This window comes from Ovis aries, chromosome 21 (genome assembly GCF_016772045.2).
Source record: "Ovis aries strain OAR_USU_Benz2616 breed Rambouillet chromosome 21, ARS-UI_Ramb_v3.0, whole genome shotgun sequence".
In the NCBI taxonomy this organism is placed as follows: domain Eukaryota; kingdom Metazoa; phylum Chordata; class Mammalia; order Artiodactyla; family Bovidae; genus Ovis; species Ovis aries.
In genome coordinates, this window is record NC_056074.1 from 11244630 (window position 1) to 11270525 (window position 25896).

General features: G+C 41.4%; 1 protein-coding gene across 37 annotated transcripts in view; it reads left to right on the plus strand.

The window, feature by feature from the left end:
- The window catches only part of DLG2 (discs large MAGUK scaffold protein 2), a 2369976-nt gene that overhangs the window by 1784223 nt on the left and 559857 nt on the right, over nt 1-25896 (plus strand). For 24 of the 37 annotated variants that reach the window (XM_042238120.2, XM_060403917.1, XM_060403935.1 and 21 more), the window contains one exon: nt 16304-16459. The exons of the other annotated variants lie outside the window; for them this stretch is intronic. In XM_042238120.2, coding sequence (XP_042094054.1) covers nt 16304-16459 — 156 coding nt within the window. The remainder of the gene's footprint in view (nt 1-16303; nt 16460-25896) is intronic. 37 annotated transcript variants of the gene reach the window in all.

A 25896-nucleotide genomic window follows, 5' to 3' on the forward strand; every position in this document is an offset into this window, starting at 1 on the left:
TAGTCATCACAGAGCACAGAGCTAAGCCTCCTGTCCTTTATAGCAGATTCCCACTGCGAATCTAGAAAAATGGAACAGATGAACCTATTTGCAGGGTAGGAATAGAGATACAGATATAATATGGACACATCGAAGGGAAGTGGGAGATGGGACAAACTGGGAGATTAGGACTGACATATATATTCTCCCCATGTTTTTCTCTTGTTCAGACTTGTTGTTTCCAAATTGTTCCTCCAAAGGCAGGGTTTTGCTCTCTTTGCACCATCTTCAAATAGTACTGGCTGAGAATATGGAGATGTGGGCAGTTACTCCACAGGCCAAACCTTAGAATATCAGCAGGATGCCCAGCTCACCTCGGACAGCTGTGCCCCACCTACGGCTCTGCCGAAAGGGCAAACACAGAAGGACCAGGTGGCTCATCCCCCAGCCAGACCTGAATGTCTCAGCCAGACTTGAGAGTCTATACTTGACCCAAAGGAGGGCTTTCCAGAAGTTAACCAGTGACCAGTAATGCGGTTTGCTCAAAAAAGTGAAGTAGGTCTCTCTCAGGAAGTTTTCACTGAAAAGCAGGCCAAATCGAGCGATTCTCAAAGGAGAAGCTAAGAGTTAACAATGGAAGGAAGGCGAGAGTCCAGCATGATTCATGTGCCGTTGTTCAGTTGGTAAGCTGTGTCCCGCTCTGCAGCGCCATGGACTGCAGCACACCAGGCTTCCCCGTCCTGCCCTGTCTCCTGGAGTTTGCTCAGACTCACGTCCATTGAGTCGGCGATGCCATCCCACCATCTCATTCTCTGTTGTACCCCCTTCTCTTCCTGCCTCCAGTCTTTTCCAGCTTCAGAATCTTTTTCTAATGAATCAGCTCTTCACATCAGAGGGCCAAAATGTTGGAGCTTCAGCTTCATCATCAGTCCTTCCAATGACTAATCAGAGTCATGTGTAAGTTGATGTTATTAGGAAGCAGGCACCAGGAGCAAACAGAAACTCTGAGGTAGGGTGTATCTCATTTATAGAATATTGGTTAACAACAGTGGTGAGTAGAGAGAAGAAAGAAGTAGCACAGAAAGAAAAGCTGTCATCTCGACTGGAAAGATCAGGCTCATTGGTTCTCACCATTCCTGATCTTGCCAGTTCAGCTTTTTCTGAGTAACCATGCATATATGTCCTGAAGAAGTTCAAATAAGTCTTTGTTCCTTCCAAACAGAACATTTGCTCAGTGACCAGCAGGAACATTTTGTCCTATTCACTAATCTATGTATATCTAGTACCTCTCTCTGGTATACCGTGGGCATTTAGTAAATATTTATGAAATGAATGAAAGAATATACAAATAAACAGTCAAAATAATTAAACTCACTTAACTGCATTTGGTACCCACTAATCTCATGACTTCCCATTGCCTATGAATATTAGAATTGTGCTCAAGGCCTGCCTATCTTTTCAAGTCCGTCTCCTACTCAGGCCTTTAACAAATTCCCTAAATGTGGCTTGTTTTCAGATTCCTCTTTAATTTTGCACATGCTGTGTGTCACCACTTTCTAAAAAGCCCTCTTCCACCCAGCCAAGCCCTTCACCTGAGTCCTACTTTCCACCGTGTTTTCTTTTGCATCTTAACTCCAGCCTCTCTCCCAAGGGGTAGGAGAATAAGGTGTTTGCACCTCCCACTTTCCACGACCGCATATGTAATTTTATACTCCAACAAAATATTTGCCTGTGTTATTAACTATTTTATGAATATTAACTTTAATGGCTAAGCATGTGGCTGTATCTTATGTCCTATATCTTTATCTCTTTGTTGGACATTTTGGTCATCTCCTTTTGTTCTGGTCTGCTCTTATAATGAACCACAAAGACTCTCTGTAGAAACCTTTGTTCAATTGTTTTGTCTTCTTAAGATTGCACACTAGAGGTAGAATTGCTGAACCAAAGAGTAGGATTACTTCTTAAAACTCCAGAAATAGATTGCCAAGTTGCTTTCTTGAAATGTTTTAAGGGGGCTTTATACTTCATAACTCCAGCAATATGAATGTCTATTTCACCATGCCACAACTAAATTATGATTTATTGATTTGAAAATCTTTTATTATTTTAAACAAGCAGGGGGAGAGTATCATTTAATTTGTATTGCTTTTATTCCTTCTGAGGTTAGGCATTTATATGTGTGTGTCTATCTGTCATTTTTACTTCCTCTTGTATGATTGGGCACTAGCAACATCTATTGAGAGTTTGTGTTTTTTTTTCTTATTCAGTTGTAGGAACATCTTTAAAATATTGATAAACAGATTTGAGTAGATCTTTCCCAGCTTGTTGCTTGCTTATCAGTTTTTTTATTTAGTGGTTTTATATTTTTGTGTAGTCAAATCTCATGTCTTTTGTGTGATTTCTTCTATTTATTGTATGCTTAAAATTTTTTCCATCAAAATGCTATATAGTTATTAATCTACTTTTTTTCTATAGATTGGCATTTTGTCCCATGAGTTCATTTAAAAAATTTTTAGAAATCTTTAAAAGTAGGTTTATAAAAAATAAACGCATTTAAATACTATGTTAAAAAAAAAATGAAAGTGAAAATGTTAGTCACTCGGTTGTGTCTGACTGTTTGTAACCCCATGGACTATAGCCTGCCAGGTTCCTCTGTCCATGGAATTTTCCAGGCAAGAATACTGGAGTGGGTTGCCATTTCCTTTTCCAGGGAATCTTCCAGGGGTCAAACTTGGTTCTCCTGCATTGCAGGTAGATTCTTTCCCATCTGAGCCACCAGGAAACCTTCCTCTAACAAGTCAAGTCTGCATCTCAAGGACCTTGGTCTGGACATACTGATCTTGTGTCTTAGATAATACTTGTTTCACATCTTTCGGAATGCCACAAAAGCACTATTGTAGCTGGACAACATTTACCCAATACCACAGTACTGTGATTCTGGTGCTGTTTAGAAATATGCCTCTTAATCCAATAAAACCGTCATGAACCATTTATAAGCCACTGTCATAAAAGGGGCCAATTTTGCTGAAACCCAAACATTCTGTCGAGGAAAATAAAGCACTTAATAATTCAAAACTTTTAAAATGACTTTAAATGGCCTGCCATTTCCCTCCTTGATAAGCAAACATAGTAAAATATAACTGAGAGTGATGTTTTTATGGAGAAAATGGGGACTCAATCCTAATTTCTATTTTTGAACAGTAAGTATTTATAGATTATGGTATCTAGACTATTATTTATAACAGTGGAGATTACTTGTAGCCCAACAATGTGCTCTGGCACCACAGCTGGGAGCGACACAGGAAAGTAAATCACTATGAAAGTGCAGGCGTGAATTCAGGCTTAGAGATGGAGCTGATACCTTGTTAGGGGCAATGAAAATAATTGAGAAGTTCAGAAAAACTGAGCATCGCCCTCATGTGGCTCAGATACAGGGTCAAGTACCTTTACAGTCAAGAGCAAAGGTGACCTGTAGAAGGCACTGCTATGCAGTTTCTTTTCTGATACTGAAGCCACCGGTGGGTACTTGCTTCCACGTTGCGTTAGCGTGGGAGGAGCATTCTCTGAGGCTTTGCTTCTCTGTGAGCCCGAGTGCCTGAAGGTAATAAGACAACGCAGCCACTATTTAGTGAGCCCGCAGTGAGTGCCAGGCCGAGCTCAGCTTACAGCCCTTCTTCCTCTGCTCCTCACAGACCCCCCCTCAGGCTGAGACTGCTGTACTGCTTTATAGATGAGGATGCTGAGGCACGGAGGAGTGAGGAACAGCAGAAATTCACCCGGGTAGAATTTGGAGAACCAGGATCCACACCTAGCTCTGTTTCTATACACTCACCACACTGCTTCATAATAACTTAATTCTGGTATTATGTTATACCAGAATTATATTACCAGAATTATATATAATTATATATTATAAATATATAATATATATTATATAACCAGAGTATAACCTGAATTATATATATAATATAATACATATTATTTCTTAATTATAATATGTTATAGGTTACAACTTTGCCAGGATAAAGAGAAGGTTCTTCAATATTGTTAAAATGAGGAAGCTTCGTTTTGGAAAACTTAAGTGAATATGGTGCAAATAGGCTTCCACTCCAAGGGCCGGAATGGAAGAAGTCCTTGGGGGCCCAATCTGATGATGCTTAGAATTAGGGGGATGAATGGATTCTTACAAATCACCTAGACCAATCCATTCTCCAGTTATCTCTATGCCAGGCTTTAACGTGCTGATAATACCTTTGCCAAATTGCAAACAATTTTCTGCTTAAAGTTCAGTGTAAGACAAGTCAGCCTCTTCCTTAATTCTTACCATTATAATGTCAAATTCACGTGTTGAGCCTCATAGTTTACTTTTCTGTTTTATCTCCTAATTATGTTTGCTGCTGCTGCTGCTAAGTCGCTTCAGTCGTGTCCGACTCTGTGCGACCCCAGAGACGGCAGCCCACCAGGCTCCCCCGTCCCTGGATTCTCCAGGCAAGAACACTGGAGTGGGTTGCCATTTCCTTCTGCCCTAATTATGTTTAGGCTTCCCCAAATTCTGCCTTTAAGGTCTAATTAGCCCAGGCCTGAAATTCAATCTCTTAATGCTTCTTTTGACTGTGTGGATCACAATAAACTGTGGAAAATTCTGAAAGAGATGGGAATACCAGACCACCTGACCTGCCTCTTAAGAAATCTGTATGCAGGTCAGGAAGCAACAGTGAGAACTGGACATGGAACAACAGACTGGTTCCAAATAGGAAAAGGAGTACGTCAAGGCTGTATATTGTCACCCTGCTTATTTAACTTCTATGCAGAGTACATCATGAGAAATGCTGGGCTGGAAGAAACACAAGCTGGAATCAAGATTGCCGGGAGAAATATCAATAACCTCAGATATGCAGATGACACCACCCTTATGGCAGAAAGTAAAGAGGAGCTAAAAGGCCTCTTGATGAAAGTGAAAGAGGAGAGTGAAAAAGTTGGCTTAAAGCTCAACATTCAGAAAACGAAGATCATGGCATCCGGTCCCATCACTTCATGGGAAATAGATGGGGAAACAGTGGAAACAGTGTCAGACTTTATTTTTTGAGGCTCCAAAATCACTTCAGATGGTGACTGCAGCCCTGAAATTAAAAGACTCTTACTCCTTGGAAGAAAAGTTATGATCAACCTAGATAGCATATTCAAAAGCAGAGACATTACTTTGCCAACTAAGGTCCGTCTAGTCAAGGCTATGGTTTTTCCTGTGGTCATGTATGGATGTGAGAGTTGGACTGTGAAGAAGGCTGAGCGCCGAAGAATTGATGATTTTGAACTGTGGTGTTGGAGAAGACTCCTGAGAGTCCTTTGACTGCAAGGAGATCCAACCAGTCCATTCTGGAGGAGATCAGCCCTGGGATTTCTTTGGAAGGAATGATGCTAAAGCTGAAACTCCAGTCCTTTGGCCACCTCATGTGAAGAGCTGACTCATTGGAAAAGACTCTGATGCTGGGAGAGATTGGGGGCAGGAGGAGAAGGGGATGACAGAGGATGAGATGACTGGATGGCATCACTGACTCGATGGACGTGAATCTGAGAGAACTCTGGGAGTTGGTGATGGACAGGGAGGCCTGGCGTGCTGCGATTCATGGGGTCTCAAAGAGTCGGACACAACTGAGTGACTGAACAGAACTGAACTGATCCAAATCCTTGGCTCAAAAAACAATGTACTATATGTAAAGAAGAGTATGTAATGTCCTTTATTTAAAGAAGAGAATATATTTTAAGATTTGAAAAGCTTTTTCTCCAAGTTATGGCAGGCAATATTCTAGATGTTAGGACTCCAAGCCCTCAGCCATCCACCTGCCATTGTTAATGTAGTTTGGGTATATGTACTGCTAATGGCTGAGCTGGTAAAGAATTCACCTGCAGTGCAGAAGACACAGGAGACGCAGATTTGATCCCCAGGGTTGGGAAGATCCCCTGGAGGAGGAAAATGGCAACTCACTCCAGTATTCTTGTCTGAAAAATTCCATGGACAGAGGAGCCTGGCGAGCTACAGTCCAAAGTGTCTCAGAGTCAGACACGACTGAGCTGCTAAGCCTGCAAGCATGCCTGCTAACGTAGGGCATGGGTCTGGATATTTCTTGCCCACTTTGAGCAGCCAGGGAAGGCTATAGCAGGATAAGGAGTGGAAAATCTGAATGGCCTACAGATTTATCCATACCAATCTATATGACAGAGATATTTATTATCAAAGTTATACAAATATTTAACCCAAATCTTTCCTCCTGCAATTTTAGGCTCTTCCCTTTTAGCTCTAGTTCAGGAAGAGAGAATTAAAAGCACTAATCACATTTTCTGGTACAGCTCTATTCCTTTTCCCTGACAGTGCTTCATTCATACCTTCTTACACTCAGGAAAGTTATAGGGAAACAAAGATCAATGAGATTTGGTGCTGATCTTCGGTGAGCTAATAGTTTAGAGAAGGAAAGAGCTCAGTGCCCCAAATATGACAGTGTAATGAGGTGAGAACTCTGCCCGAGATTGTCTGAGGGATTGGAGAGCAGTGCATTTAATCGAGACATGGAAAACTTGATTAAATGAATCACTCTTCCTGTAACACTAAGAGAAGTGAGTCATATTCCTTTGACCTTGTATCTTCTGATGCGACACAGATGAGCATTAAGAATCACCATCACTGTCATTATCCTCATTGTTTTTCCCTTGTCTCTAGCACAGGCCTGGGAGTTAGGGTGAGACAAGTAAAAGCTACAGATCAAGTGCAAAATAAGGAGACGCTCAAAGGTGCAGTAATTAAGATAATAATATTTTAATACAATATTTCAGAGAATAAAAGTAATGCAAAAGAATCCATAGGGAACAAGATTTTAAAGATCAGCGTGGTATTAGTCTCAGGTGGCTATGGGATTACATAAAGGTCCAAGCATTTGTCTTTTATCCTTGAGCCGCGTAGTCTAGTTGAGGTGTTCTGAAAGGGACAATAATACCAAAGCTACCTGTTTAATTTTCACTTGTTTGATTGCCAGCAAAAGATGTAACTTAAACTTCAGTAAGAAAATACGGTGGGAGGTGATAGTTGATTTTCTCTATGCAGCCAATGGCACATGAAATATACAGAGAAATTCAGTAGCATGAGCCCAATAGTCCCCTTAGAGAATGAACCCAAACTGTTACTTTGGGTTTAAGAAACTACTAGATAATTTTGCGACAAAATTTTGTAGAGTTTTGCTCTGGTGCTCTGTAATAGATAGACACAGCTATGGCTGCCCTCTCTCTACATGCCTGCATCTTTCCCTTCTGCTACCAGTTTACAGTTGCTTTTTCTCCCCCTTTATTCACATTCCACAGAATCCAATTGGCCTTGACTTTTTTCATAGTTGCAGAGTTGGGGATCCAACCCTGGTCCAAGAAGTTTGGCTAGGGAGGGGAGTAAGCTGGGTTGGAGTCATGTGGGGCAAATGGGCAAGGGTGATTACAGGCAGGGTTGTTACTGTTCAGTTGCTAAATTGTATCCAATTCTTTGAAACCCCATAACTGCAGCACACCAGGCTTCCCTGTCCTTCACTGTCTCCCAGAATTTGCTCAACTCATGTCCATTGAGTCAGTGATGCCATCTAACCATCTCATCTTCTGCCACCCCTTCTCCTCCTGCCCTCAGTCTTTCCCAGCATCAGGGTCTTTTCCAGTGAGTCAGCTCTTCACATCAGGTAACCAAAGTATTGGAGCTTCAGCTTCAGCATCAGTCCTTACAATGAATATTCAGGGTTGATTTCCTTTTGGATTGACTGATTTGGTCTCCTTGCAGCCCAAGGAACTCTCAAGAGTCTTCTTCTGCACCACAATTCGAAACCATCAATTCTTCAGTGCTCAGCCTTCTTTATGGTCCAGCTCTCACGTCCCTAGGTGACTACTGGAAGGTGGTTTTCCTTAAAATAAGGTTGAGTGAAGCACCTCCCTCACTGCGGATGAGCACCTCCCTCACTGTGGATGAGCACCTCCCTCACTGCGGATGAGCACCTCCCTCACTGTGGATGAGCGCCTCCCTCACTGTGGATGAGCAATTAAAACTGCCCCCAGAAAGCAGAACAAATAGCAAGTGCTAATGGTGTCCAGAGAAAAGAAAGATCACCACGGGCCGGGGTGTACTAATTATATGCTATAAGAGCCTGCAATTATAAACCCATAGATATGCAAATAAATGCTGATGGCTCAGCACTGGAGAGTACAAAGCCATTTATCCACGGCCCCTGATAAGTGGACAGCAAGATAAATGATTTGTTTATAAATTCTCTTAGAGATTACACTAATGTCTCTAACTGCGTTTCCCCCCTTCTGGGGACATCAGCAGAATGAAGAGAGGCAGTAGGTACCTTGGATTGCATTTCCGTATTCATTACCTTCTGACCTAGGAGGTTTGCAATGGGATGAAGAGGCCCTTTCAGTTGTGTCTGGCTGATTCATACTGCCCAGAGTCATTTCCCCGTGGCACTTCTTTCCTGCATATATTGGAAGTGACGGTGGCATCTGTTCCTGCCACCTAGATCCCAGTGTCAGCTCATAAATTGGCATTTCTTGTCTGTCTGGCAGAGAGGTCATAGAGAATATAACTGTAGGGAACTAGCAGGAATGCTCACTGCCGGCATTAAGCCTTGTGAAACTCAGAGCTGTGAAGCCTTTGAGGTGCCCCAGCTTCTGAGTCGAGTCTCACAGGAAGTGAGGGCAGGCGTTGCTATGGCCAGACTTGCACATACATGACGCCGTCCCTCTGAGAGCTGATGAGCTGTGCATACCAAGTACTTACAGCTGTCAGTTTCTGACAACGTTGGAGTTTCTGTCGTTCTCTATTACCTGTAATTAATGATGATCTGAAAATCTGAAACCTAGTCAGGCGATTCAGAATAACTTAGGGCTTCTTGAAAGAGTTGGAAGTCTTTTTCTCATTGAGTCTTTTCTCTCAACGGAGTTTAACCATTCTCCATCCATTCATTTAAAGAGCCATTCCGTATGCTCAAGATGGTAACTTGCATAGAAGGATATTGGTGGATATTTTACTATGGCTTATGTAGTACATAACACATGATGGAATCCTAGAACTGTAATAAAGCCAGCAGACAGAAATCTTCAAATGTGAACCGCATTTTTATGTCATCTGAAAGGAGATTCTCTCCGATATTTTTAATTTAGTTACTTGGTTGCAAGAGGACATGTCAGTATTTTAAGACGTCTTTGTCAAGTCTGTTGAGGGTTTTTGTTATGTTTGGGGGGGTTTTTTTGTGGTGGTTTTTTCATCTACCTGTCTTCTGAGGAATCAAGACTTCGTGCAATCAAGAAAAGAAAAGAAACTGGGTTTAATATGTCTACTCTTTATCCCAACCCAGGGACTGAACCCGGGTCTTCTCCATTGCAGGCAAATTCTTTACTGTCTGAGCCACCATGGGCTTCCCATTCTTTATCCAGTGACTGTATAAAATAATATTTTAAAAAATAGAAAAGGAATGAAAGCTGGTCTACAGGTAAAAATGAGCCTGCAACATCAGTAGGTGTATCTCTTTTAATTGACTTTGATAAAACTTTGAATCAAGAGTAGTTAAGCTTAAGGAATCAATTCACTATGAAACAATTCTGGAAGTGACTTTCTAAAATCTAAGACACTTAAGGCTGTCCCAAATGCCAAATCTTCTAAATATGTGATCTGTGAAATAATATTATGTTCCTGAAATGGTTCCCAAAAATATAGGGAAAAGAATCATGAGTTCAGTACTGAACAATGTATTGGGCCTCATGTTTTTGGTCTTAATTTTATTATAGAGGTCAGATAGTAAAATATTTTCTATTACTTAGTTGAGTACAATACAGGTAGGATTTTTTTTCTTAAGGTATATATGTATTAAACAGGTTTAATTCTCATAATTTGTCTCCAAATGTAGTGTTACTGAGGTTAAAAATGAAAAAACTAGAAGTAAATTGGTAACATCATTTTCTTGGTCTATGGAGACAATATTAGACTGAGAAAATTGAATAAGCTCTCTAGGCAGAAAGACAGTACAATGTTACTGAAATGACATCACCATGAAAATGTTTTATGGCCTGAAAAAAATTCATTGATTCCTTTTTTCTTAGGCCCTGTGCTTGCAGTTTAGATTAGCTACCATTTTATGTACATATTTTTTTAAATAAAGATGCAATGAGTTCTCTAAACAACCATGGGTTCTAAATTATATAGTAAGAAAATAGCATTCTTTAAGTTTTTCTGTGTATAAAGAAAGTGTTATTTGGACTGCTGACAGAATTAAATGTATTAGCACCTTATGGTAGGTCCTATTTATAGTTATTTCTTTGTATTAGATAATCAGCTTTTATTTTGTATCTTTGTTAATGGCTTCCCTGGTGGCTCAATGGTAAAGAATCCACCTGCCAGTGCAGGAGATGTGGGTTTGATCCCTGGATCAGGAAGATCCCCTGGAGAAGAAATGGCAACACACTCCAGTGTTCCTGCTGGGAAACCCCATGGACAGAGGGGCCTAGCAGGCTGCAGTCCATGGGGTCGCAAAGAGTCAGACATGATTTAGCAACTAAACAAGAAACAAATATCCGTTAATATTAGGTACTATTTATATAACAAAAAATTGTTGTTGTTCAGTTTGCTCTGCTGCTGCTGCTAAGTCACTTCAGTCATGTCCAACTCTGTGCGACCCCATAGACGGCAGCCCACCAGGCTCCTCTGTCCCTGGGATTCTCCAGGCAAGAACACTGGAGTGGGTAGCCATTTCCTTCTCTAATGCATGAAAGTGAAAAGGGAAAGTGAAGTCGCTCAGTCATGCCCAACTCTTAGCGACCCCATGGACTACAGCATGCCAGGCTTTCCTCTCCTTCACCATCTCCCGAAGCTTGCTTAAACTCATGTCCATCGAGCCGGTGATGCCATCCAACCATCTTGTCCTCTGTCATCCCCCTCTTCTTCTGCCTTCAATTCTTTCCCAGCATCAGGGTCTTTTCCAATGAGTCAGCTCTTTGTATCAGGTGGCCAAAGTATTCAAGCTTCAGCATCAGTCCTTCCGATGAATATTCAGGACTGATTTCTTTTAGGATGGACTGGTTTGATCTCCTTGCAGTCCAAGGAACTCTCAAGAGTCTTGTCCAACACCACAGTTTGAAAGCATCTATTCTCAGTACTTAGCATTCTTTATGGTCCAAATAGCATAAACAAGATATCAATTGTTTATTTTTACACACAAAAGTATCCAGAAATAGGTAGTCCAGAGGTGGTATACTATCACTCTACATCACCAGTGACACAAGCTCTACCAATATGCTCTACTCTCTGAATTGTTTACCTTCATCCTCAAGGCTGCTTCATGGTCCAAGAAGACTGCTGAAGCTCCAGCAACTGTATCTGGATTCCAGGTCAGCAGAGGGAGGAAGAGGGAGAGAGTAAAACTGCAGGGGTCTCAGCTAACTCAGCTTTCCTTTAAGCAGCCATCTCACAAATCCCAGAGCCACATCTACCTACAAAACAGAAATAAAAATCTTTATTACCAGAAAAGTGACCAATGAAAGTTTTGATTTCCATTAATGAGAAAAAATGGGTTAAAAAATAAGTAAAATGAATGGGAAGCAATCCAGCCATCTCTGCCACAGTAGCACTGTTTCAGGGTGGAAAAATTGAAGAATAAAAGCAGGTCCTCTTGTGATAACCTACCCAGAATAATTCCCATAGAGTTCATACCTGTCTCTTCATTTCTTATTTAATTCATATTTATGCAGCCTATTTAATACAACACTTTTCCCAAGCTGAATTTTTGTGCAGACAGCACATTTTAGGTACAAATCAGACTGTGATCTCCAAGGTGACTTTGTCTAATCAGAATCATGCATCTTTCTGTCTCTAAAACCATAGGAAATATATGTTAATCTTCATAAAGCTGATTATGTCAACAAAGCAAAACCAACTCTCTGTGCCCAAATCATGAACAATATTCAATCTGACTGTTTTAAGAGATGTATTTCAATGGCTAACTGAAAGTGCGTTTTCTTTTACATAACTTCCCACTGTGTGAATTACGTGTGTGTGTGTGCTTAGTTTCTGTCAACTCTTTGCCACCCTGTGGACTGGTAGCCCGCCAGGCTCCTCTGTCCATGGGATTCTCCAGGGAAGAATACTGGAGTGGGTTGCAATTCCGCCTCTAGGAAGTCCACCGGACCCCGTGATTGAACCCGCATGTTCTGTCTCCTGCACTGGCCGGCAGATTCTTTACTACTGAGTCACCTAGGAAGCCCATGAATTACTTATATAAACTGATTAAAAAAAAACCTTGATTCACATTGTTGTATGGCAGAAGCCAACACAATATTATAAAGCAATTATCTCCAATTAAAAATAAAATTTTTTAAAAGTATCAGTGAATTATCTATAAAAACTGATAAAAATACTTTTAAATTTTTATTTTTAATTGGAAGATAATTGCTTTACAATATTGTATTGGCTTATGCCATAAAAAAGTGTGAATCAGCCATAAGTATACATATGTCCCTCCCCTTGAACTTCCCCCTAACCCCATTCCACCCCCTAGATTGTTCCAGAGTACCATGTTGAGCTCCCTTTGTTATTCAGCAACTTCCTATTAGCTATATATTTTATATATGGTCAATGCCAAAGAATGCTTGAACTACCCCACAGTTGCACTCATCTCACACGCTAGCAAAGTAATGCTCAAAGCAAAGTAAGCCTCCAAGGTAGGCTTCAACAGTACATGAACCCTGAACTTAAAGTAAATGTTCAAGCTGGCTTCAGAAAAGGCAGAGGAACCAGAGATCAAATTGCCAACATCCACTGGATCATCGAAAAAGCAAGAGAGTTCTAGAAATACATCTATTTCTGCTTTATTGACTATGCCAAAGCCTTTGACTGTGTGGATCACAATAAACTGTGGAAAATTCTGAAGGAGATGGGAATACCAGAACACCTGACCTGCCCCTTGAGAAACCTATATGCAGGTCAGGAAGCAACAGTTAGAACTGGACATGGAACAACAGACTGGTTTCAAATAGGAAAAGGAGTACGTCAAGGCTGTATTTTGTCACCCTGCTTGTTTAACTTATATGCGGGGTACTTCATAAGAAATGCTGGGCTGGAGGAAGCACAAGCTGGAATCAAGATTGCTGGGAGAAATATCAATAACCTCAGATATGCAGATGATACCATCCTTATGGCAGAAAGTGAAGAGGAACTAAAGAACCTCTTGATGAAAGTGAAAGAGGAGAGTGACTAAGTTGGCTTAAAACTCAACATTTAGAAAACTAAGATCATGGTGTCTGGTCCCATCACTTCATGGCAAATAGATGGGAAAACAGTGAAAACAGAAAGAGATTTTTTGGGGGGGAGGGGGGGTGCTCCAAAATCACTGCAGATGGTGATTGCAGCCATGAAATTAAAAGACACTTGCTCCTTGGAAGAAAAGTTATGACCAACCTAGATAGTATATTCAAAAGTGGAGACATTCCTTTGCCAACAAAGGTCTGTCTAGTCAAAGCTATGGTTTTTCCAGTGGTCATGTATGGATGTGAGAGTTGGACTATAAGGAAAGCTGAGCATTGAAGTATTGATGGTTTTGAACTGTGGTGTTGGAGAAGACTCTTGAGAGTCCCTTGGACTGCAAGGAGATCCAACCAGTCCATCCTAAAGGAAATCAGTCCTGAATCTTCATTGGATGTACTGATGCTAAAGCTGTAACTCCAATACTTTGGCCACCTGATGCAAAGAACTGACTCATTTGTAAAGACCCTGATGCTAGCAAAGATTGAAGGTGAGAGGAGAAGGGGATGACAGAGGATGAGATGGCTGGATGGTGTCACCAACTCAGTGGACATGAGTTTGAGTGACCTCCGGGAGTTGGTGATGGACAGGGAGGCCTGGCGTGCTGCAGTCCATGGGGTCGCGGGGTCGGAGATGACTGAGCGACTGAGCTGAACTTATATACGCTAGTGTATGTGTTTCAATGCTACTCTCTCAATTTGTCTCACCCTCTCCTTCCCTCGCTGTGTCCAAAGTTTGTTCTCTATGTCGGTGTCTCTATTCCTGCCCTGCAAATAGCTTCATCAGTACTGTTTTACTAGCAGCACTGTCTACAATAGCTGGGACATGGAAGCAATCTAGATGCCCATCATCAGATGAATGGATAAAGAGGTGTGGTACATATATACAGTGGAATATTACTTAGCCATAAAAAGGAATGCATTTGAGTCCATTCTAGTGAGGTGGATGAACCTAGAGCCTGTTGTACAGAGTGAATAAGTCAGAAAGAGAAAAATATCATATTAAAAAAAAAAGAACAGTTTTTAAGGATCATTTGCAGTTGCCTCTTTTAAGTGCTGTATTTACCAGTATAAATTATATATATGTTTAAATTGACAAGCAGAAATTTGTGAACTTACTGGATTTTTCTTAAAACAGAGCAGTTGTCTTCTTGAAGGATAGATTCCCTAATAAGTCTGGCTCTTTTATTTAAAAAACTTTTAATTCTTCTTGTAAATGTTACAGCCACTGGGATAGAACAAGCCGACTCCACTGTAAAGTACTTCATTTTCCCACTGAGGTCGTTATTCCATAGGACAGATAGGCCTCTGGAGTCCTCCTCAGCCCCTCTACTGTGTTACACAAAATAAACACGCCAAGGAACCTCCTTCTGTGTCATGGAAAGCTTTGTGTTGAAAAAGAATCCAGACTCCAGGTCTCTAGACATTATGTCTACGCTGACATCCCATGATTGGCCACAGCAATATTATAAGTTAGGTAGTTCATTTGTAATGCTTGGTTTACCCTCTTTCCTTCCCCGTTCTCCATTCTCTGTCCGCACTGATTTAGCGCCTGTTACACGGGAGGAGCCACACTGAGGGCTGGAGCTACAGAAGCGCAGACCGTGCCGTCACTGAGCTCACCTCCTCTGCCTCTGCCCGGGCTCGTGACCACCACTTGCTGCCTCCAGTGTCTTGTGACCCCAGGAGGTGCAATTTGCCCCCACTGAGTGTGACTCTGGACATGGCCCAGTTTCCTGACTTGCTCCTTACCTTCCCAGCTAAGGCTACACTTTCTGGGTCCATGACCCTGACTGCTCATAGACCTTTCATTTCAATACCCATCTTTTCATTCTTACATAATGGAAAGATATTGAAAGTACTTTCAGACCATGTGCTTAAAAAATGGAGAAGAGAGTTGTGAAACTTTCTTTTTTAATATGGATCTTTGACCAGAAACTATAGAAAATTTTATCTGATCGTAATATGCATGTTTGTCAATAACAGATATAAAAATGTTGCTATTTTAGGTAATGTTTCAGTATCCCTAGATGAATTCACTTAATAGAAATGTTACTAAAATCTTCCTTGTGGAAAACTCTCTGAAGTCAACTCTAGGGGACAGGGAGCACACTATGAATAAATATATGGAGGAACCTATTAGATTCTTAGGTAAAGCCAACCACCCCCCACAAATCACCAAGCAAAAGTTTTGCAGTATAAATATAGGAAGTTGTATTCATGTATTCATTCATACATGCCGTCAATGCATTATGTGCCACACTGTACTGTAAGTGGTTAAAAAAAATGTAGTCTCTCTGCTCATAGAATTTATGGTATAGTGAGAGTGATAATAAAAAAAATTAAAGAAAATATTAAAAAGGTTATTTTATGCTGAGAAAAGATTATCATAAAATATGAATAGGTGCTCTGAAAAATTTCAAGGTGTCCTGGCCAGTGTGGCCAGAGAAAGTCTATGTGAAGTTCACATTTAAGATAAGATTCCAGTGTAAGAAGGAGCCATGTCAGAGATTCCCAAATTTTGGCCTTTCAGACAGGCTTATCTAAAAAGATACGGTGTTTAAAGGTTGATTATGACTCTGTTGGGATTCCCAGGAGAAAGAATCTGCCTGCCAATGCAGGAAACATGGGTTCAGTCTCTGGGTCAGGAAGATTCCCTGGAGTAGGAAGAAATGGCAAGTCACGCCAGTATTTTTGCCTGGAAAATTCCATGGAGAGAGGAGCGTGACGGGCTACAGTCAGGGGGGTCCCAGTGTCGAGCACGACTGAGCATGCGTGTCTCTTTCTGTGACTCTATTGAGGTATCTGACACCTGACTTTTAGTCATGCCACGTGTCAGCCAAAGCTGTGATTTCTACCCCGAGGACCTGCTTGTGGAGAGCCTCTTCACTCAGGCCTCGTGAAGCCCGTGGCGTTGTTTGGGGCGTTTGCTGTCGCCTATGGTAAGATGCTGCACGCAGCCTGTCGTTCAGTGTGAGCGCTAACCCTGCATCTCTTTCTCTTGTATCACCAGGCCTCCGGAACCCGTTTACAGCACTGTGAACAAACTGTGTGATAAGCCTGCTTCTCCCAGGCACTATTCCCCTGTTGAGTGTGACAAAAGCTTCCTTCTCTCAGCTCCCTACCCCCACTACCACCTAGGCCTGCTCCCCGACTCTGAGATGACCAGGTACTGCATGCGCTTTCTCACTTCATCTTCTCCGGGTGCATGTGCTTCCACGGGGACGAACGGGTAGAATCCGCCTCTGCCCGCTGCTCTGCACCCTACAGCTTCCTCGGGGTGGAGAGCCGTTCTGCTCCCATGGGGCAGGGGGAGACATGGAGAGCATTGGTCTCCTAGTGTGATCAGAGAGCCCTTACACGTGATCACACAATGCTCCAAATGTTCTCGGTCCCCATGCATTGTTAAGAAGGCATTAATTATATTTTTCCCAAAGAATTCATTTTGGAATTTAATTAGCACCCTTTCCCTCATACGGAAGGTTCAAAGAGAACTGCATTCTTGATTAGTACATTTTAAATAGTAATGCTCTGCTCCATGCATCACATTGACTAAGAAGTTGATACTATTATTGTTTCATATTTTAACTAAATTATTAAATTAATGTCATCATTTAACTGACTCCTTTAGGTATTAACTCATCCAAAACTACAGAACTAGTCGGTGCTAACTAACCACAAAGAATATAATCTTCACCTCTACAGTATGTTATAATGCTAGGTGTTTACATCAGTTGTCTTACTTAGTAACTGCCATTTTATATAAGAAAATTAAAGTCAGAGCACTTAAGGCAATTCCCTCAATAAATGTGGAGTTCAGATTTGATCATAGAATGTTTTGAATTTTTCTACAAAAATTTGTAAATTGTTCTAAGTCTAAAGGTTAGACATAATTCTACATTATCATTCTACAGCATATTTATAACAAACAATAAAATCCTATCTTCCTGTAACAGCCAGTCAGCTACAGAAAGAAAAAGAGAATACAGTGTTTCATAAGATAGTTCCAATTTAGTATAAAATGGGAAGATCTCAATTGTAATATTTCTACATGGAATGTGGTGCTTGTGTTGTTACATTTTCTGACAGAATATCTTCACACGGCTTCATAATATTATTATGACAGAGAAAACATAGATTTTTTGAGTGATTCGTAGTGAATAAGATCTCCTTAGAACATCGTCTCTGTTCTTGGAGGTTTTCAACGAATAAGTTTAGAAGTCAATGATTTGCCTCTTGAGAGGAGTTAAATACCAAATTTTTAATTATATCTAACATTTCTAGAAATAAATGAGAAACATATTTTTGGCTATGCTGGGGCATTTTCACTAATTTGCAACAAGCAAAGCCTAACAGCTTTGCTCTTTGAAAAAGTTCTTCATATTATAAGTCTATTTCTTGATACAGTGAACTATATGATTTTGAAGCTAAAAGGGCAAAGTCACCACACGGAAGTGAGGAGGCAGGCTACAATGATGACTTTCTAGTAATTATGCATCTATAAACAGTCAGCTACATTAAGGCAGCTAACATTTATTGAGCTCTTCCTCTGAGCCAGGAGTGTTGTTAAGCACTTCTTGTGAATTATTTCTGCTAACCCTGACAGTCACCTTATGATGTAGATGCTATCATTATCTTTGCTTTACAAGTATGAAAATCAAGGCTTGAGAGGGTACCTGACATGCCAGCGATCACCCTCCACTGTGTGGCCGGGCTGGGATTCACACCCAGGTGACCATTAGTACCTGCATTGGCGTAGGCATGGTGGCAGAGACATCTTTGCTTGCTGGCCAAATCCACCCATTTCTCTTTGTCTTTCCTATCTCTATTTTTATCCTGCCTTCCCATCTCCCTTCTTCTAGCTCAATGTCAATGAATCTTTTTTTTTTTTTTTTAACCCATGTTCTTTCTATGAACACAAAGTCACATTCCTTACATTCCCCTGGGGGTTTTGATACATCCCTTCTTAAAAACTCACCAGTAAGTGGATGACAGTCCACCTTTGTGTAGACCCAACAGAAATGACTCTACTCCATTTACTTTCTGTAATCTGCATGATGAAAACCATAGGGGATTGTTCCCAAATTTAAAAAATAATTACTATAACATTGAATACGTATTTTTCATATTGCATTCCCTTAGCAGTCCTGACCCCCACCAGTCCCAACCCCCACCCTCCATCTTCCCCTTGGGAATTCTATTTTCTATTTATTAGCACTCTGTCCCCTTCGTTTTCCCTCTTCTTTCCTTTCTTTTTCCATATTTTTCCTTATTTATTTATAGAAAAGAATAACACGCACACACATATCCATTTCAGTAGTATTGTCACCCGTACACTGATACTGAAATCCTTACCCCCTTCCACACTTCTCCAGTTCAGTAAAGGACACATACATTTACTCCGTTGCCCAAGCCAAAACTTGAAAATCATGCTACACACTTTGTTTTCCCTCACCCCCATCATCCGATCTTAAATACCTGAAAATCCTACCTCTAAAATATATCTCAAATGTGCTGATTCTCCTTCACTTCTCTTTCCACCACTTTAATCCAAGCCTCCGTCACCTATAACAGTCCCCTAATAGGTCTCACTCCTTCCACTATTGTCCTCCTGTTTCACTCTCTGTTTCAGTACAGCCACAGTGATCTGTTAAAAATACAGATCAGTGCTCTCTCACCTTTGCATTAAGATAAAATGCAAAGTCGTTAGCATAGCATCCAGGCCGTGCATGATCGAGCCCCTGCCTGCCTGCCTCTTAGACGTCTCATGTCACTGCTCCCTTTGCTGCCCACACTGCTCACACCAGCCTTCTTTTTCTTTACGAAATGCACTAAATCTCTTCCTATCTCAAGTGCTTCACACATGCTCTTTCCTCAAATCAAAAAGCTCTTTTTACACTTTGCCTGATGAACTGCTGCTCATCTCAGGTCTAAGTTTAACTTGTACTCCGGCGGAGAAGCTCCTTCAAAGCGAAAATCAGGTCCCCTGCTAGAGTCGCTCTCTCTTTTCCCATTTGACTCAAGCAATTTATAAATGTACATGTGATTTTTAACCCAAATGGCTCTCTCACATTCTGGACTGCAAGGTCAGTGAGTGAAACGGCATCTGTTTTGTTCACTGCTATATCCCTAGCAATTAGCCCAGTCTGGCACAGCAGGAGCTCAGAATTATTGAGTGCCTAAGTACACGTGGAAATAAGATCTGGTGATAAGCAAACAGATACCTGTCTCAGGAACAGGTCGTGACTCAAGCTGTGCTTTTCTCAGTTTTTAGGAGGGGTATAAAATACCTCCATGAATGAACAAATCTGTGCTTGGAAACAGATGATGGCCTAGAACTCATTTGCGTCCTTCACTTTCACCTTCAGTTTTCTTAATGGTCACTGTCTATACTATAGATCGATTCGGTAGCTCTCAGTTCTTCATGAAGACTGGGCAGTCCCTTTCAGAGATTATTTGCTTTCTCTCCAGTGGGAAATACTGCGCCGATGTTTCTTGAAATACAGCCAGTAATTCTGGGGACAAGTTCAAAGATTCTAGTTCCATTTACGACACCCTCCCTTGCTTTCTCCACTGTGACCTTGAATTACTTAGAGAACATCAGAGGTAGGCAAGAACTTAGACAAGCCCGTAGCCAACAAGAACTTAAATAGACAAGCCCTTAGCCAACTCTGTTAATGATGAAGATCCCAATCCATTGTCTTCATCAACAATGGACTCTTACTTCTACTCATGGTTAAGTAAAAATATTTAGGGATCTTTTGCCGTAAAAGAATATTATAAGAAAATATCTGTCGATTCATCCAACCAAATTTTGTCAAGCATTGACAAAGTGCGAAATGTTATACTAAAGGCAACTTTTTACAAAGGTGTAAATTGAAAAGGCCAACCAGAAATGTTGAAGCAATGCCTCATCTTTAAGTTGCAGTATGTTTTAATGTATATTTTTCAGGGCATTTGAAAATTTCCCACAGTGTATTTCAGAAGTATGCCCACATTGACAGTTGGAGTTATAGTCTTAGATGGCAATGAAAGCTACTTCTATGAAAGTTAGCCTGTGAAGCACCTTTCCCTGGGTACCAGTTCATCTCTGATCAACATTTGGAAGAATGGAGGCAAGTCAGCAAAAGCCAGGAGTCAAGCATCTGTATTCTCTGCCTTTTAAATACCCAAGTTTGCAGCTCTTTAAACTAATAGCAAATATCCAGGGATGAATTAGCTGTATACACAATTTACTGCCATAGCATCATCTCAAAGAAAAGAGAGAAACTGTAAGTTTTCCGTAGCAAAGCACCTTAAATTACTTGGCAAAGTGTCAGTTCCTAAGGCTGCAGATTATGTTTAGAGTAATTGACTTTTCAGACCCTGAAAAAGCAAGAAATGGGCAGAGCCTGGTATCAGACCAAAATTTGAAGCTCTATGAAAAACAAATGGTGTTTCTGTGAGGCTCTTGCTTATCCGAGAGGCTCTTGCTTTTTTAAAGAAAAAAAATCTATCTTTTTCTTTTAAAAAAAAAAAATGGAGTTTTTGATATAATTGGTTTTTCTTCTTGGAGAAAATGTTAAGTGATTCAGCTTTTAATGTTCCTGGGGCAAGGAATATCATATCCTTGCCTGTTTTCTCAACATATTGACATGTTTTCATTTGTCTTTTTACATAGATGGTCCTAATTATTGTTATACTGTAATTGATAAAAAGAGGTTGAGATAAACCAGATGAAGTCTAGCTAAAATATGTTGACAGATTTTAGATAGGAAACATCTCTGAAGCATTACGTGTTCATAAAACATCAACTCCTTGAAGAGTATATTTTCAAGGACCTCCTACTAGGTCACCAGGCATTCCCCTAGATGCTAGGGGTTCTGAGGTGAATAAGACCACATAAATGAAGAATTCATTGTTGTACTTTGTGAGGTTCCTTTGCTAAAGGCCCCTGGTTTCTCCAGTGTACTTAATCTCTAGGTAACTAAAAACAGGCAATTAGAAGAGATACCAAAGGGAGGAATCATGCTCTGAGGTTGTCCCTTCTGTGAAGGTGTGAACACACACACACACACCCACCCACAGAGGAATGTTCCCCACTCACACCTTGTTTCATTAAGTTCTAGTATTTATAAGAACCATTCTTCATAGGGAACTTAACCTTATCTCTCATAGGTCCACGAGGCTGTTACAAGACTTCAGCCATAAGCCAAAGTTATGGTGGCCTATTTTTGACAACCATCCACGCCTTATAAAATTTTAGAAAATCTATCTATTAACGTTTTACCTGTCTCAAAGCCTATAAGTTCAAAATTAAATATAACTTCTATGCAAAATAACATTATAATAAAAGTACAGGTGAGTTTCTAAGGGTAAATGGAGGAAGTATCATCTAACTCTTCCTTTGCTTCCTTCAAGTTTTCCCAAAGACACTTAGTTCATCAGTCAGATGAGGAAAGAAATGTGTTCCAAGTCAAAAGCACAGGGTTAGGCCTTGTGATAATTAGCTCATTATCTGTTTATACATCTCCATCTCCATAGCTGCAGTTTAGGTCTTCATAATTTCAACCTTATTTGATATGCAAACTAGTCTCCCTTCAAACTCTTCTCACACAGCAGAGGGATCTTTCTAAAAACACAAATGGGAGCTGCCCCGGTGGCTCAGTGGTAAATAATCCACCCGCCAATGCAGGAGACATAGGTGCCATCCCTAGTTCAGGAAGATCCCACACATCACAGAGCAACTAAGCCTGCGTGCCGCAACTGGTGGGCGCACTCTGGGACAGTCAGCAGCTCTGTGTGGCTTAGGGTCATTGTCTGGGTGATAAAGTTGGAGGCAGGGGCAGCTGCGACTCATAGAAGGTGTTATGTGCTGAGCCGAGGATTTGGGTCCCTGTCCTATAAGCAGTGTGGAGTTGTTGAGGAGTTTAATGCTGAATAAAGACATAATTTCATTTGCGTTTTTTAAATTAATTTTTTATTTTTTTGGCTGTGCTGGGTCTTCAACGCTACAAGGGATTTTCTCTGGTCGCAGTGCATGGGGGCCGCTCTCTAGCTGTGGGGCACTGGCTTCTCATTTCAGGAGCTTCTCTTGTTTTCGAGTCCTGGCTCTAGGGCGCAGGCTTCAGTGGTTTTGATTCCTGGGCTCTAGAGCACAGGCCCAATAGTTGCGGCGCACGGGCTTAGTTGCTCTGTGATGTGTGGGATCTTCCCAGAGTAGGGATCGAACCTATGTCTCCTGCATTGGCAGGTGGATTATTTGCCACTGAGACACTGGCGAAGCTCCAATTTATGTTTTTAGAAAGATCCCTTTGCTGTGTGAGAAGAGTTTGAAGGGAGACTAGTTTGTATATCAAATAAGGTTGAAATTATGAAGAACTAAACTGAAGCTTTGGAGTTGGAGAGATATGAATAGATATTGAACTAATTATCAGATAGGCTAGGTGGTACTTCTGACAGATTTAAGAGGAAGAATTTTCTAGCTTGGAGTATCTACTAGTTAGTGTTTGTATCACTTCTTCTTGAAGACAGGGGGCACTCTTGTCCTCAATTTCATTGTTAAGTCACTCAGTCATGTCCAGCTCTGCGACCCTGTGGACTGTAGCACACCAGGCTTCCCTGTTCTTCACCAGCTCCCAGAATTTGCTCAAACTCACGTCCATTGAGTCAATGATACCATCCAACTATCTCATCCTCTGTCGTCCCCTTCTACTCCTGCCTTCAATCTTTCCCAGCATCAGGGTCTTTTCCAATGAGTTGACTCTTTACATTAGGTACCCAAAGTACTGGAGATTCAGCTTCAGCATTAATCCTTCCAAAGAATATTCAGGGTTGATTTCCTTTAGGATGGACTGGTTTGACTCTCAAAGGTCTTCTCCAGCACCATAATTTGAAAGCATCAATTCTTTGATGCTCACCCTTCATTATAGTCCAGCTCTCACATCCATACATGACTACTGGAAAAACCATAGCTTTGAATATACAGACGTTTGTCCTCAAAAATTTGAAGCTCTGTAGAAGGAAAATCAATGGAAGGACAGGGAGGCAGAGTAGAGGGAAGATCTCTTCCTTGAGACGAAGGCAACCCAGTGTCATAGAGGAGCCAAGGACTGTGTCCAGACTGTCCAGGTTTGAGGCCTTCCTTTGACCTTTCACTCACCAGAAAAGGGGAAAATGATCGTATCTGGGCTGTTCTCCTCTTAGGATTGTTGTGAGGATCCAGGGAAGTGGAGAAAATGAGTCTTTATCTGGGCACCATGTACGTCAGTCATTATTTTCACGTGCTTATTCTATTGTAAAGCCTTGAGCTCATGTATATTTATTTTTAGTGTTATCACAAATCAGGTGAATATTTATCAGCACAGGTGTATGCCCAGATGCCATGAGAAAGCTGTGGATGTTCATTTCTTTTATCATTCTTAAGGGCAGCATCCTCCTTGCTACCACTGGCAAAGTCATATGTTTCCCCTTTTATTATTACATTTATAGTTTCCCCATAAAAGATGGCATATTTCTGAAGCACACATGTGCGTGCTAATTGACTTCATTCATGACCAACTCTTTGTGACCCTATGGACTGTGGTCCGTGAGGCTCCTCTGTCCATGGGGTTCTCCAGGCATGGATACTACAATAGACTGCCATGCCTTCTTCCATGGGATTGAACCCACATCTCTTATGTCTCCTGCGTTGGCAGGCAGGTTCTTTACCATTAGCACCACTTGGGGAGCCCCTTATGTGAACCCATATATTTTTTTTAGTCTACTTACATAGCAATATTTCTAGCCCATGTGTATCTTTTTAGGAATGCAGACAAAATGATAGCTACTCTGGAGCACAGATTAGTAGCCACGCACTTTCCATTTGTATGAATACTTGATTCTAAGTATCCCAACAACTTGGCGGAGGGTGGGGTTTGATGTAGTCAAGGGGAGAGCCAGGACTCCAGTGGGGGCTTTTCCACAGCAGACAGGCTTCGGCTCTCGGGAGCCGTAATCCCTCCCATTCACCGTGGCTTCTCACTCAGTCCCCCACATCTTATATCCACGCTGCCACAAATCTGTGGATCCTGAAAGAAAATTTGAGCTTTGTTCACATGATGTAATCTGGGAAATGCACCATTAAAAGAAGAAAGAAGATGCTTAACAAATCATTGACCTTCTTTTGCCTTCTTTAAAAGGCTGATATAATCTGAAAGAATTCTTAATTTCATTTTTAATTAAAACCAGGAGAGGAAACCCTCTGGGCATGGCTCTTAAGGCCCGATTCCTTCTCGTGTTTATGCAGCGGCTTCTCCTTCAAAGGCCTTCGCTGCTTTTTTGAAGTAGAGTGATCACCAAGCCCAATTTGAATTAAGGAAACTGAGGAGAGATTAATTGACTCCCTCAAAGTCACAGAGGTGGCTCTTGCCACATTCCATTTTATAGCCTCTTTTCTGTGCAGGGATTCTCACTGAAAGAAACCCCCTTGCTTTGAAATTAATGAATTTTCTATATAGACCCTTTAAAATTTTTGTTGACTTTTTATTTTATATCGGAGTATAGCCGTTAGCAATGTTGTGATAGTTTCAGGTGGACAGCGAAGGTGGACTCGGCCATATATATACATGTATCGGTTCTTACCTAAACTCCCCTCCCATCCAGTCTGCCACATAACACTGAGCAGAGTTCCCTTTGCTGTACAGTAGGGGGGCCTTGCTGGTTATCTGTTTTAAATATAGCAGTGTGTACCTGTATATTCATGCGTGCATACTCAGTCACTTCAGTTGTGTCCAGCTCTTTGTGACCCCAAGGATTCCTTGCAACACCAGGCATCTCTGTCTATGAGATTCTCCAGACAAGAATACTGGAGTGGGTTGCTGTGCCCTCCTCCAGGGGATCTTCCTGACCCAGGGATCAAACCCAGGTCTCCTGCACTGCAGGCGGATTCTTTACCACTAAGTCACCGGGGAAGCCCATACATGTATATCAGTTCAGTTCAGTCGCTCAGTCGTGTCCGACTCTTTGCGACCCCATGAATCACAGCACGCCAGGCTTCCCTGTCCATCACCAACTCCCAGAGTTCACTCAGACTCACATCCATCGAGTCAGTGATGCCATCCAGCCATCTCATCCTCTGTCATCCCCTTCTCCTCCTGCCCCCAATCCCTCCCAACATCATAGTCTTTTCCAATGAGTCAACTCTTGGCATGAGATGGCCAAAGTACTGGAGCTTCAGCTTTAGCATCATTCCTTCCAAAGAAACCGGAGGGTTGATCTCCTTCAGAATGGACTGGTTGGATCTCCTTGCAGTTCAAGGGACTCTCAAGAGTCTTCTCCAACACCACAGTTCAAAAGCATCAATTCTTTGGCGCGCAGCCTTCTTCGCAGTCCAACTCTCACATCCATACATGACTACTGGAAAAAACCATAACCTTGACTAGACGGACCTTAGTCGGCAAAGTAATGTCTCTGCTATCTAGGTTGGTCATAACTTTTCTTCCAAGGAGTAAGCGTCTTTTAATTTCAAGGCTGCAGTCACCATCTGCAGTGATTTTGGAGCCCCCAAAAATACAGTCTGACACTGTTTCCACTGTTTCCCCATCTATTTCCCATGAAGCGATGGGACCGGATGCCATGATCTTTGTT